Genomic DNA, 13,371 nt, shown 5'->3' with positions numbered 1-13,371 from the left:
TATTCAGCGTGAGGCCACGACAAAGAAGCGTCGTTTTCTGATGCTTACACATTCTGAGATGCTTTGGAGTAACAAATAGGCGTTTTAAACGCTATCAGGTGACCGAAAGGCCCGTCCAACGTATTGTTTACTGTTTGAAATTACGCTTAGCAAGTAAGTATATTATCTCGCGGGGTAATTTGTATATTTAGGGAGCATCATGAGGGGCACATTGCCGTTAAAATCTTTTTCACTTGAGGTGGGACGTTGGCACCCTATTCCGTTGACAGTCTTTACCCAGCATTACTGCCATGGAAGGTGTTTCCATTTGATTAGATGAATGAAAAAAAAGAAGGTATAATAGGGCTATTTTTTAAATCTACACCAGCTACACTAGTGCAGCAAAAAACCATTGTAGGTATAAAAGACTTCCTACACCGGTATAGCTGGTGTAGGTTAAACAAATGGCCCTAATATTGCTTGGGTGTAGCCGCAGCGAAAGGTGAAGATGCAGCCCAACAAGCTTACCATTCCGCTGAGACGGAAAAAGAGTGTTGAGGTGCGCATCAGGCAACTTAAATAACGAAGGACACTTAGTGTGCTTGCCAACAACCAATGCACGCACGCCGACACGGCATCAAGTATCGCAGCAAAAGCATCAAAACAAGTCAAACAGCGCATCCAGCAGGTACAGGAGCGGCTGATACCGGCGGCTCTTGAAGCTGCAAAAACAGATATGTAGATTATGCGCGTAGGCGAGGGCATACGTTCATCGCGGGCAAAGGCGGCGGCGCGGGCACCCTCAAGACATGGCCTTCAATACCATGCATTTTTCTCTGCTGGAATAAACAGCAAGCTTATGTCTTTTCCCGACGATGAGATATAGTAAATAGAGTATTTTTCAGAGAAAATAATATTGCCTCATTAGATTTTTTTTTTCAGTGATACCATGAGAGAAAATTAGCTTTATCGTGAATAATTTTAGTCATAGCAGTCAGGAAATTTGAATAGAAAAAGAGCAAATTATCGCATAAGAATAAAATCTTTATGCTACCGAGAGGACAGGAAAAAACTTACAGCTTCCGCTTCAGGTACTATACGTAAATAATTTAGAAATATACATAGATAATGTATAGATAATATAAATTTTAACGCGACAGCGGTAAAGGCCTCGTTCACCAGAAAGTCGAGCGTCGGCGTTATGAGCGAAAAATAATTACGAGGGACTTTAGCGACTAAAGTAGGGAAAGGCGAAAGCCTGAGTGCCGCATTCTGCTACGCAACTGGCACAAACCAAAAATAATTAATTAGTCATAAGCTAAATATTTAGGCATTACGTAGACAAGTAATTACTTAACTGATAAATAATATTTCGTTAGTCAATTAGTGAATTAATTATTAGTAATGAATTAATAAAGTGATGTGATGAAGACACGCATTCGTGCATACTGTGGTGGTGCTCTGTGATTGGTCGAGTCCTCTATGACGTCATCCCGCCTCGGCCAATGAGAGTCGCTGCAAAAGCGGGACACATTTTGTCCACGACAGCATTAGACACCATACCGCAGGCCACGCAAGCACTTCATACGGCTTCGTTAAGGCGGGGTTTCATATATATATATATATATATATATATATAGGGTGGTAGCCTGCGCTGTCGCGCCTTAACCTTAAAGACGAAGTTTAAGTGTCCATCATAATATTTGTATTGAAGATATAAGTGAATAATTAGCTAATTTAAAAGGCAATTTTTCGACCTCTTGCTAGCGCAAATGGAATAAGTCGAGAATTTTGGAAACTTCACCAACTGCAAATGACAAGACCTTGTCGTTACTTGTCATTCATAAGTTTTCTATTTACATGAGCAATAATCAGGTTCTTCATTCCGTGGATATAGCTCAGTATCGCGAGCTAGTTCTCATGCAATACACACATTTTCAAGATTACGTCGAAGGGAACCGCCTTCCTACGTTGTTTGATCATTGGAATGCCTTCATAGGCTTCTTTTGCTTTTTGAAAAACGGAAAGAAATAGCTGAATTGACTATTATGAAAACATCAAACGTTTTTAAGAAATTTGGAAATTTTGAGTTTTTGTACATTCATATGGCTTGTATTTAAATAAATAAAATACGGGGTTACTTTATGTTTGAAGGTTTACTAAAGCGTTCAAGTTACATTACTAAAAATACAAAATGGAGGTCCTGATTTTAGCCTGTCAGGGGGGCACCTGCCAAAGGATACATTCTATATATACCATAACTACAACAGCGAATTGACAGCGCGGGAATTGAAAGTAACATAGCTTTACATAATGAATACAACATTTACACAATTTGTAATAATAAAGTCTTTGAGCATAATTTTGTAGAAAACACGATAATCTATTCAGTTAAGATAAAATAAATGGAAATCAAAAAACTGAGTTAATAAAACGAACATCAACCAAAGGGTAATAAAGGTCAGCAGAAAAGCAAGAGAGCCGGAAAAGAGCAAAGTATATCCACATCCTAATGGAATTATGCAAATATACAAGTGCAAGCGAAAGCGAAATAAACGAAGAAATTTTAACCCTGAATTATAATAATTTTTCAAGAATTTTTAAATGATGATGAATTGCAAGATTACTTCATAATACTATTGGCAGGAGCAAATTGTTATTGTCAGCAAACCTTGTATTATTTGAGCTGCATAACCGTGTCGTCCAAAAACTATCGAGAATGATGTCAGTAGTGCGGGAAAGAAAAATGAGCGTTCGTAATTTATGAATGAATTGCAAGGAGAAAGGTAGAATGCGCAGGCTATAAACAAAGGTGTGACAGGAGCTCTTGGAGGGCTGAATGTAATAAGTTAATGCATATGAAATGGAATTGTTTAACAGGTATGTGTCTAAAATTAATTTTTATATTTTTGTGCGAATAGGCTTTTCTACCGTTTGAAAACTTAAGGTGGCGGTAATGGTCTGAAAAACATTCGGCAAGAACAACTTAACATAATATATGTCATGGTGATGTAATAGGCCACGACTTTTTAAAAACGAAACTGAAGATGACCAAGCGTACAGCGTGCATTGCTTGGCGTGGAATTGCCCTTCTGCAATTGTGAAGAACTATAACTTGAAATATATTCTTGACTTAAGATATTCTTTCCTCAGTGGCTTAATTCCTCCCCGTGGTAGGGGCTTAAGGCCAGAGCCACACATTCAATGCCTGCCACGGAGACCGTGTTCCGGCAGACGAGAAATATAAACTCACTGACATGTTGGTGTTGTGTAAAACGCTATAGAAATTCAGAAAAGCCGATACACATGTGGAGGCTAAGACTGTGCCGTGAATGGTAGTACGTACCGCTTCTTAAAAACAACCTTTGAGTCTTGGAGCAAGTGAACAGTGACGCTCTTTTTTATTGTGAAACAATATTCAAGTGATATTTCAGGAAGTGTAGCATGCGGAGTTTTATCTTTTTTTTTCGTATCGCCCGATATACACTAATTTAAATCTTTCAAGCATGCGTGAAAGCGGGACGTCGACTCATAACACGAGTAAGTTTTCAAGCGATTTCTCAGAACGTTTAACGCGCGGGTTGTTCTCATCCTTTCTTTTCTTGAGTATCGCTCGATATGCGTGCCTTTTAGACTTACACGTGTGCGCGAAAGCAGGAAGCCGACTTTTATCTCAAGTGGTTGTTGTGCTGTATCTGCGGAGCTGACCCATTCTACTTAACCTTGCTCCATATTTTTCGCCCCGTTGTGACCGGGTACCTAACACAAACCACTCAGCGGCACCTCAGGCGCATCACGTATCTACTCATCTGTTTACAACTGTCGTACACACCGTCGAAGCCCAAGGTGCATGTGAGTTTTTGTACGACCAGTTCTACGCAGTTGTAAACTACGGAAGGTCTGGAGAATCGTGATCATCATATCATTTTAATCGATGTGGTCCTTTGTGTGATGTGTTCTAACTGTATGAAATTGTGTGTAGAACACGTTATGTTTGCCCAATTGTTTTTCTACAGCTATGCTGTGTAGTTAGATTAGAGTAAAGGAATGCTTATGAGCTGCCTGCACCACAGTTTGACATTTTACATTGACTGAAAGCGTAAGGTTTAAAAATGCAGAACAACAAAAAGTTTACAAAAAAACAGACAGGGACTGTCTTTCATCAATATTTGCGTTGCTACCTCGTTTCTTAAGATGACGGGCTGAGATGCTAGAGGAATGCGCGTTGCTGACATTCTTAAGACGATTACAGTTTCATAACGTTGTTTGCGTGCATTTACTGTGTTTCTGTAGCACTTTGTCGCGACATCTGCAACATGAAGCATCAATTTACCCCGTTCCGCACTCGTTGACTTGTTGCCTTCTTTTGGGATGATTCTTTGGAAATCACATTTCAAGGAACGAAAGCAACTGCCCTTTTCCTATTTCCATATCTCTACATCAAGCTAATAGAGGGTAGATGCACACACATATATTGCTCGAATGCAAGTTCAAAGACGGAAGCGTGCATTAAGGAGTCATTTTGTCAGGGATACTTCTGCAGACCAAAGGGTCCGCCTTGCGTTGCGCTAACTTTTCTAATGCTCCAAAAGGAAGCGTTCGCTGATTAAAGAATGCCTGCGTTTTAGTAATGAGCTTTCACCTATTCTCAAATTTTACTGCTAACAACAGACATAAAAGAGTATGAGTCATTGAGCTTTGATGCAAATTGGTATTGCGTCTATCTCTGTTATGTTTTGATGGCAACTCTGGTCTCACCGGTTCATACACGTGATGTGACTTTCGAAACTGTACACATGTGCTAATATCTTCTTAAGATGATGTTTCATTCCTAAGAATATAGCTCCGGATTTTCACTCGTGTGTAGGCGTGTGCTTTGCTCATGTCAAACTTTGCGCAGTTTTCTTGAATATGTCGCTTGAAACACTGGCCGAGAAATGTGCACTACGAGTTATTTAAATATGACTGCTCGAATATGAACTGTACAGTGTACAGCTTAATATTAACCGCGAACGAAGCCATATCACACATTTTAGAAGCCGTGGAAATCATCCACAATATCAAAAAACTTAAACATGAGTGAGAGTCCGAAAACATACTTCCAACCATCAGTTCCAGACTACTGGTCGGTCGAACATTCATAAGCATGAGACAAATTTACGATGCACTGTGTCGCCTTCCACATTGTTAGTGATAGTTTAATCTTAGGAGAAGACTGCGAAAAAACTACGGTAGGTACCAACTTTTTTTATCCGTTTTTCACCTCTCCAAAGTATTTTGGGCTCAAGCAGGCAGAAATGGTTGTTGTCTAGCGCAATAAAATACTTGAGCTTCTTAACAACGTAAACACGGCTACATCGCCGTGGCAATGACAGGTCACTCAGGGGCTCAAGACATTGCTCCTAGACGGTGCCTTAGAAATTTTACGCAGACGAAGCTGCCAGAGAAATGAAGCAAAGCCAATTCTGTATCCGTTTTTAAACACACCACGAATTAAAGGCTAGACCATTATATTCCCCGTAGCTCCACCAAGAATGTCATGGTACAGTAAAGGCATGCTAATATTCAGACCCGTTCCAGCTTCGAGACCGCGTGAGTCCTTCCTTTGCAAAATTTCATCTTCTTCACATGCCACCTGAGGACCTCAGGTGGCAATACGTACGTCCATATTTGTTTAAACGTTCATTTTTCTCGGCGTACTTTTAGCCTTGCGACGGGAACCTTTTGCCCTATATGTGGCTGGCTGCAAGAGTATAGATTTGTTTAAGGATGGCTTGTTGCTTTATCTATAAAGCCATAGTGGCACTGCCAATATGGCACGGATAAAGAATAAAAATTCAGCAGAGACACTTAGGACCGCCTAGGAGAATGAATGCGAAAGTTCGCCCGCGCAGCGCGCTACCGTGATACCACGTGACCATTTACGCAATGCCCCTTCGCACGTTCTCCTTCTTACTGTTCCCTCTCCATGCTTCATCACCTGAAGGCGCCCTAATCCAACATGCACTGCGCTACGTCACGTCTATTTTCCTACTCGCCATTTAGATGGTGCGGCAAAGGCTGGCGCCCCAGTTGCTATATATTAACCAGTGAGGCACGACGACATTTTGTGCCACTCGCTGTGGACACTGCCTATCCACGTCACCCATAAGCTAAGCACTGCTTTTGCCTTAATATTTGAAACACCTGAAGACTTGGCCCTAAAAGTGCACCGCATGTGAAGCCTTAACTTTAAGTATTGACATATAGATAAGGACTTAAAGAAAAGGGGCACTCACGGCATGCACGAAACAGGCGCGGCGAAATTCGCGCGAGGGCATGCATATACACGTAGCGAATAAATCATATTTTGGTTTATATGCTGCCTTCACAACAGTAAGCAGCTCTGTTGAGTTGCATTGCCCAGTCTGCTCTATTTGAAACAAAAAAGCGGCATACGCAAGCTGAGACCGGATTTAAACAAATATATTTATCTGGACATCTTATTTTGTGCTCTTTACACCCTTTCAACCCTATCTACGCTCACTGCCGACCGCCGTCGGGCCCTTTCGGGACACCAAAAAACTTGGGGTCTAGTAGCCAAACACACGTCTGTTTCCAGTGTACCCTGATGTGATTTGTATATTTTCATTACTATCTCCTTCAGGACCTGTTGCCTGTCGCCAGTAAGCATGGCCCTCTCAGCGACTCGCCCCAGGAAAGATCCTCGGTTCGGCGTTGATTCTCGCTGGAGCTGGGTGACAGTAGGCTTCCTGAGCTGGTTCTTGTTTATGTCAACGATTTCACAGCAAGCCATGGGTGTTCTCTTCTATGGTATCGTACACGGATACGGTGTGAACAGGGAAGAGGCGGCATGGCCTATAATTTTCTGCGGAACCTGCATCAGCCTGGCAGGTAAGAGAATCATGATTCATCCGTCAAAGTCACGCAGAAAAGAAAGTACTCGTCACGAAGCCTTGTTCATATTTGCGGCCAAAGTGACCCCATTTAGCTATGGTGAATGCCTCAGCTTTCTGAAGTGTCCGGTCTAAAGCGGATGATCTCGGTCTCTAACGTCCACGGTAGTTTGGGCAGGCAGTAACTTTCGAATCTCGCTTCAATTGGAAACGGCAACCTGTGAAAGTGAACCGAATTCGGTAACTCATACTCAGCAGCTGATTGCCTTCTTTATTGCTCCATTGTGTCATTTCTTTGTATAAAATTTGATGCTGACCTCATTTGTGAAGCTAAACAACGCGCAGACCCCTCGTATCTGCGTTCCCACAACTCAAAATGATTTAACTTTATTCCTTTTTCTTATGTCTCAATTATTTGTCCGCAGTTCTTTAGTGCAGTTGCTTATATATATGCTAGACAATTGTTTTCCCCTCAGAAGCCAAATATGATCAAATGGAGAAATATCTGGATTAGCATCTGACTTCTGACTGAACATAAAAGGAGGCATTACGTCAAAGTGAAATCGTTCCACAGAAAAGTTCTCTGTTCTTTTTCATACACAAAGTTCATCCATTGGAGGAAATGCTTAACCATTGAAATGTGTATTAGGCTGTAGCGAGGCCATTTGCTTTCCTTTTCCAACAATAACAACAAAAAACAGCGATTAACAGCCACCGATAAAAAAGAAATAAAAATGGCATTGGTTCAAACCGAAAAACTTATGTTTATATTAACTGAAGACCCATTCTTTACACACACACAAAACATGTCATTTCCTTCCCTTTACAGAAACAAGCCAGCAGGAAGGGGCTGCTTTTTCCCAATGCTTGTTTTGCTTGTTTTACAACCAAAAGAGCTCCTTTCCAGACACCTCAGCATTCTTTGTAAAAGTAGTAGCATGAGTCCTGCGTTTGTCTCCATAACTTGTGGGTGGATTATTCGTTCGGCTGGCTTATGTATGCCGAGGGATGAAGGCCAGTCTCATACTACAATAACTGCACTCCTATGTCAATACTGTGGATGTGCTCCGAGGTCAATAAAATTTGCACCTTTTTGCTTTTACAATGTTTTGTGCTTTCAGAACGTATTTTACCAGTAATTGTGATTTTTTACATTTTTCACGACGCCACTAGCAAGAAGTATATAAATTCCGAAAAATATGATGCAAATTTTTGAAAGGTAAACACCGGAAAGTACATGGCCCACGGTTGTCCTCCATGACTGGGAGAACGTGAGATATGTAAAGCACTAACTGCGGATAGTTTGCATTGAAATAACGTTTTCAAAAGTGCAGTCTCCCTTACCTGTTTCGGGGTGCATCGGTAGTTGGGCCTAATGCATTGGCGTTTATAAGCCCTGACTCCCAACAGGACAAGACAAATGGTCTTAAATCGACTCTTGTCACCGGACACAGGTCAAAATGAGGCAGTACTTGACATGCGTCAAGTATTAGTCATAATAAGAACAGATCTCAGTTGGGATGCATTGAAATGATGGGCAACGCATATTGTTTACGCTAAGAAAACAAAGGGAGAGCACACGCTGTCCTGAAGATCGACTAGCTCGGTGCCCACGAACGCGTCGTCGGCAGCTGGACAAAAAGAAAAAAAAAAAAAATTGAAAGTATGTAATTTCGAGTCTTTGCTCCGAAAGGAGGGCAAAGCTTTGTAATTTAAAGGGGGCGTACATATGCTTTGGCTTGATATGTGCCACACAGATTTATTGATCGCGTTGCAAAGAAAAACAAAGAAGCAAGGCCGTTTATAGGCTTGCGTGTGAAACATTTATCTCGGCGTGGCAAAATTGCTCTTCTTTCGTGCATGTGATTTCCCCTATGTAATGAAGGAATAGCTAAAACGTGATGCATTAGAATATTAATTTATGCACAAAGAGTTATTTGCACAAATCGTCAAAGTAGGTTTCGCGTATGATGAAACTATTTTTACGCTTCACGTGGCAGCAGTAATTTTGTTCGTGCGGTTAGGTTTATGCATGCTGTATGCCGTTGTGGAGCGTATGATTTTTGCCAGGATGACTGAACAGCGGAATTGAACATTGGAGAGATTTAACTTACCGTGATCCGCGATCCGCCGCCATGACCCTCTACCGCGCGTGGGCTGGGCGCACAAGCTGATTGGTCCCGACGCGGAGGACCTATGTGCCGACGTACATGTACAGTATGTGGCGCAATCTATTGGCGTCAAGGGGGCCTGGGCATGCGCAGTGGAACGTGCGGTTGCGGATCACGGTAGCGGATCGCGGATCACGGTAAACTAAAACTCTGTATTAAGGTGGTTAATCTTGGTACGCCACTCAATGCGAATAAGTTACATCACCCGCCAATGTTCAAATGATAAGTTTTTGTAAATTTGTTTCATACAGGTCCAGCGATGGGATACCTGTGCCGGCGGTTTTCATGTCAGGCCGTACTGTTCGCATGTTCGGTAGCTGGCGGAGTTTCTCTTGGAGCGTGCTGCTTGACGGACGACATACGGCTGCTCACATTTCTTTACGGCTTCGTACAAGGTAACAGTGTTCTTGCTTAACCACTGCAAACAATTTCTCGACAATGTATTTAAATGTTAAAGCTTGTGGCGCTACTAGAGGAAATAATTTTATTAAAGCTTCTTATTGAGCTGGACGCAACACGGAGGTTATATGATAAATTTCTTATTCAACCAAAGGATTACGGTGGCTAACGGAACCTTTATTGACGTCATAACTTTATTCTTACATGTGACTCAGCCCTTGCTGGTTGAGCGACAATCGTGCTTATAGTTATTTTTTGTGAGCGGCGGCTTAGCCAAATAAATAAGTATATTTGTTTTACGATAGGTAAACTGACCAACTTCTCCGCCAAGCAACCTCTAAGTTATGTAAATAATTTGATAGTTTATAGTTTGACAGTTTATTTGGTTTCTTTCTTATACAGAAAAAAGGGAAGGAAATGCTAGAGGCTGCTATCCTGACGAGGCCGTTGATATGAGGGCCTAAAGCAGACAGCGAAATAGTTCCATAAGCAAGACTAAGTTTTGGCTGGCACTTAAGCTATGCTATGACGCGACTGCGTTAATGACTCCTATTTTAGGCTCCTCCTAGAGATCCTGCTTCGCGTACAATGACCCCTCAGTGACGTGCGCTTCCGCCGCGCTTCCAACCACAACACTGATAAATGTATCTTTAGCAGAATCCTCCCATTGCATGGTATTTTTGTACATGCTTTACAGATTTCGCTTCGAAGCACAGTGAATAATATTATGTATGTTAATTCAAATCTCTGGCAGTTAAATGATTTGGGGTATGCTGCCTACATCAATTATTGTCACTATTATCTTATACGAAATGATTAGCAGTGTCGTAGGCTGCAACTATATCTTGATGACCGTAAAAATTATATATTAATTAAGCTGCATGAACGTACCGACATAGCCTAACGGTAGCGTGTCGACGTCAAGACCGAAAGGACTACTGTTAGAGTCTACTCTTACTCTATATAAATCTCCTATACAGCAAATTCCTTTACATTTCAATTATGATGCTCCACTAAATTTGGACGTCAAACTGCTCCAAGGAATTCGTAGTTTCTCCACATGCTGCCGCCTATTGCACAAGGGCTCTAATTTAGAGAGGTTCTATAACATTTGCGCATTAATAAGCTCTGGTATGTGAACCTTCTATGCCCGTTACTTTTATTTTCGACAAAACTCTTTAGTATATCACTGTATTGCAGTATATCACTGCCCCAGACATATGAATAATAACTCTGATATTAGCGGATGAATCTTAGTTTAAGATCCCTTCCATGCTATCACCAAGAAGTAAAAAAGAGGGCTCTTTATGTGCTTTATGATGATAAATGTAAACAACTGGAATTGTCCCAAGTGGCACGTGGTGCCCGGACATATTGACTGTTGGTGCAGTCTAATAATAAGCAACAACTTGCTTTCTAAAACGCCTTTTTATAAAAAATTGCGTTTGTTCCGATTTCCTGTTTACAAAAGAATGAGCACGTTAGCCACATTTTTGCTGTCAATATTTGAAACTAAACTGTCTGTGACTCTACTCGTAACATTACCGCAGGAGTGGCGATGTCCGGTAGCATCGTTGCAGTCAGCGTCCTAGTGTCTCAACACTTTGAGAGGTTTCGTGCGACGGCCTGCAGCGTCACCTTCTTCTTCTCTGGACTCAACATGCTCCTGGCGCCGCCACTAGCAGAGCTCTTCCGCTCTACGTACGGAATCCGGGGCACATTCTTGCTGCTTGGTGCCGTCACACTGAACGCGTGCCCTGCAGTCATCATCCTCCGAAGCCCAGACTGGATGAAAGAAAAAAAACGTTCTCCTGATCCAGGAGAGGATGGCGCATTGAAAGACATGACAGCTGTGCAGACCACAAATCAGCCTCTTCCTGATATTATGAGCAGGACAGTCGATGACCATAAAACTGAACACGAGGTTCAAAAGCTACAAGGCACAGACACTGCAAAAACACCACTTCCAGAAAGTGACAATGACCGCGCTAATCACCTGCGACTGCTCAGGCTGTGTTTGAAGCGACTAGTAACAAACGGCAAAAGCGACCGAACCATCGCTTCCATAGCACGACTGTTCCTCACCTTGCCGTTCGCCGTTCATGCTTTAACTTTCATTGTGCTAACTTTTGGGGTTGCAACGTTCATATTGCTCTCAGTAGACATTGCTAAAGACAGGGGAGTGCCACCGTCTAGCGCTGTGTTCCTTATGACTGTTTTTGCCATCGGCGACCTCACTCTCAGAGCCCTCAGTGGCGTCGTTATTGACACGGGACTGCTGAGCCTAGAAGCCGTGTTGTCTTTAGGCTTCTTACTTCAGGCCATTGCTTTCGAGCTTTTCGTTTGGCTGAGGACATTTCCAACGATGCTTGCCTGTTCCGTGCTCATTGGCGTCAGCAATGGATCTAAGGTGTCATTGCAAGCTCCTGCTCTGGTGAAAGATTTTGGGATTGAACCACTGTCTGTTCTTCTTGGCGGCGTACTTTTTTGTAATGGGTTGGCGCTCCTAACAAGACCAGCTTTGATTGGTACGTATAACTGTTTTAATATTTTACTATTATTTTATCTGGCGTTTATTTAAGGTTTTTGTATTATTATGTTTCAGCTTACCTGGCCTACAATTATAACATAATAATCTAGAATGATTTTCCGCGCACTTTTGGAAGAACATAAAAAACACTCATTATTTCAAGCCGACTCACAGTGCAGTTACATGAGTTCGCCTTGCACTCCCCTTACTGCTTGACATTCGGAAAGAAAATATATCCTTCAAAACTGAAAGTATTTGTAGTAGGCTTTTTTTTACATCATGTTCAGGAAGTTTGGAGCACTTTCAGGGGATGAAGCATAGGGTAGTCATTAAAGCTATAGCAAGAAGGCCTAGTTTGTATCCGCAGATGTAAAGTCATTTACCGCATCTTACAACACATATTACCTGACGGTGGTCTCGTTAAAAATTTGTGCCTGAAAATAACGATGAAGGAGTGGGGAAACATTGAAGTGAAAGAAAATCGGCATAAAAAACGAAGACAGCATGATTTGGGAGGACAAGCTGTTTTCTTCGCAAGTTTTATGCCGCAAGTTTTAATCACAGTGCAAGGAGTACGTACTGCTGTCTGCTAATCGTTCATTGAACATTCACACCTGCCTCATGTCATCGAAGAAGCTCCTCAAGATGAACGTTTATTGAGCCTAACTACTGAAGGTTTTCTTTGTGGAGCATTTTTGATAACGTTTCGATAAAGGCTGTAGTCTCAACTGCAATGCATATATTGTAGACAACGTTACTGCAAAGGTTTTTTTTTTTTTGCAGATGAAATTCGAAACTAGCCTGAAACCTTTCTGAATTTAAGTAACGTACTATTAGAAAATGCTTATATTTCTTCTCACGGAATGCTTATTCATTCGAATCTCGCAGGTTACTGCCGTGACATCCTTGGATCCTACGACCTTCTGCTTCACCTAGTGTCTTTGTCAAGCGTAGTGCTCTCCGCTGCATGGCTGGCAAAGAACCTGGCCCGGAAGAAAGAGCAACGATCAAATGTTTCGTAAAACGCGTGGTGCAGAGACTATAGAACAAGAACACTCCTTTGCTTGCAGGAAGTTTATATGCGGTTACCTAAATTTTACACCAGCTGCGGCATTACGTGCAGCGCTTCCATGCCTGTTTCGCACAAACTAGGAGACGCAGCCAAAAATGCAACCAAGAATGCGTACAGCTGCCGGTTATGATGATGGTATGCTTAGGTCGTTCGATGCTGACTGTCCACCTCATCAAGCGTGGAGATTCGCCAATTCACCAGACTCGACAGAACATTTCGCATTGCTTCGCTGCCGGAAGATATACTACTGACATTGCCTTATCTATGTGAAGCTATTGCTTATATGTGCGATAACTTTGCGCTTGTTCTCTAGCCATATTTATT

General features: G+C 42.0%; 1 protein-coding gene across 1 annotated transcript; it reads left to right on the top strand.

Moving 5' to 3' along the window:
- Nucleotides 1-6,650: 6,650 nt before the first annotated feature.
- Nucleotides 6,651-12,997, top strand: LOC146175687 (monocarboxylate transporter 3-like). Its single transcript, XM_084581183.1, has 4 exons — nt 6,651-6,873; nt 9,298-9,441; nt 10,996-11,973; nt 12,864-12,997. The coding sequence occupies exons 1-4, from the start codon at nt 6,651-6,653 to the stop codon at nt 12,995-12,997; spliced, it is 1,479 nt and encodes a 492-aa protein (XP_084437309.1).
- Nucleotides 12,998-13,371: the final 374 nt, after the last annotated feature.

This window comes from Amblyomma maculatum, chromosome 10 (genome assembly GCF_055883805.1).
Source record: "Amblyomma maculatum isolate TAMU_Amacu chromosome 10, ASM5588380v1, whole genome shotgun sequence".
NCBI lineage: Eukaryota > Metazoa > Arthropoda > Arachnida > Ixodida > Ixodidae > Amblyomma > Amblyomma maculatum.
This window is presented reverse-complemented; position numbering and strand designations above follow the sequence as displayed.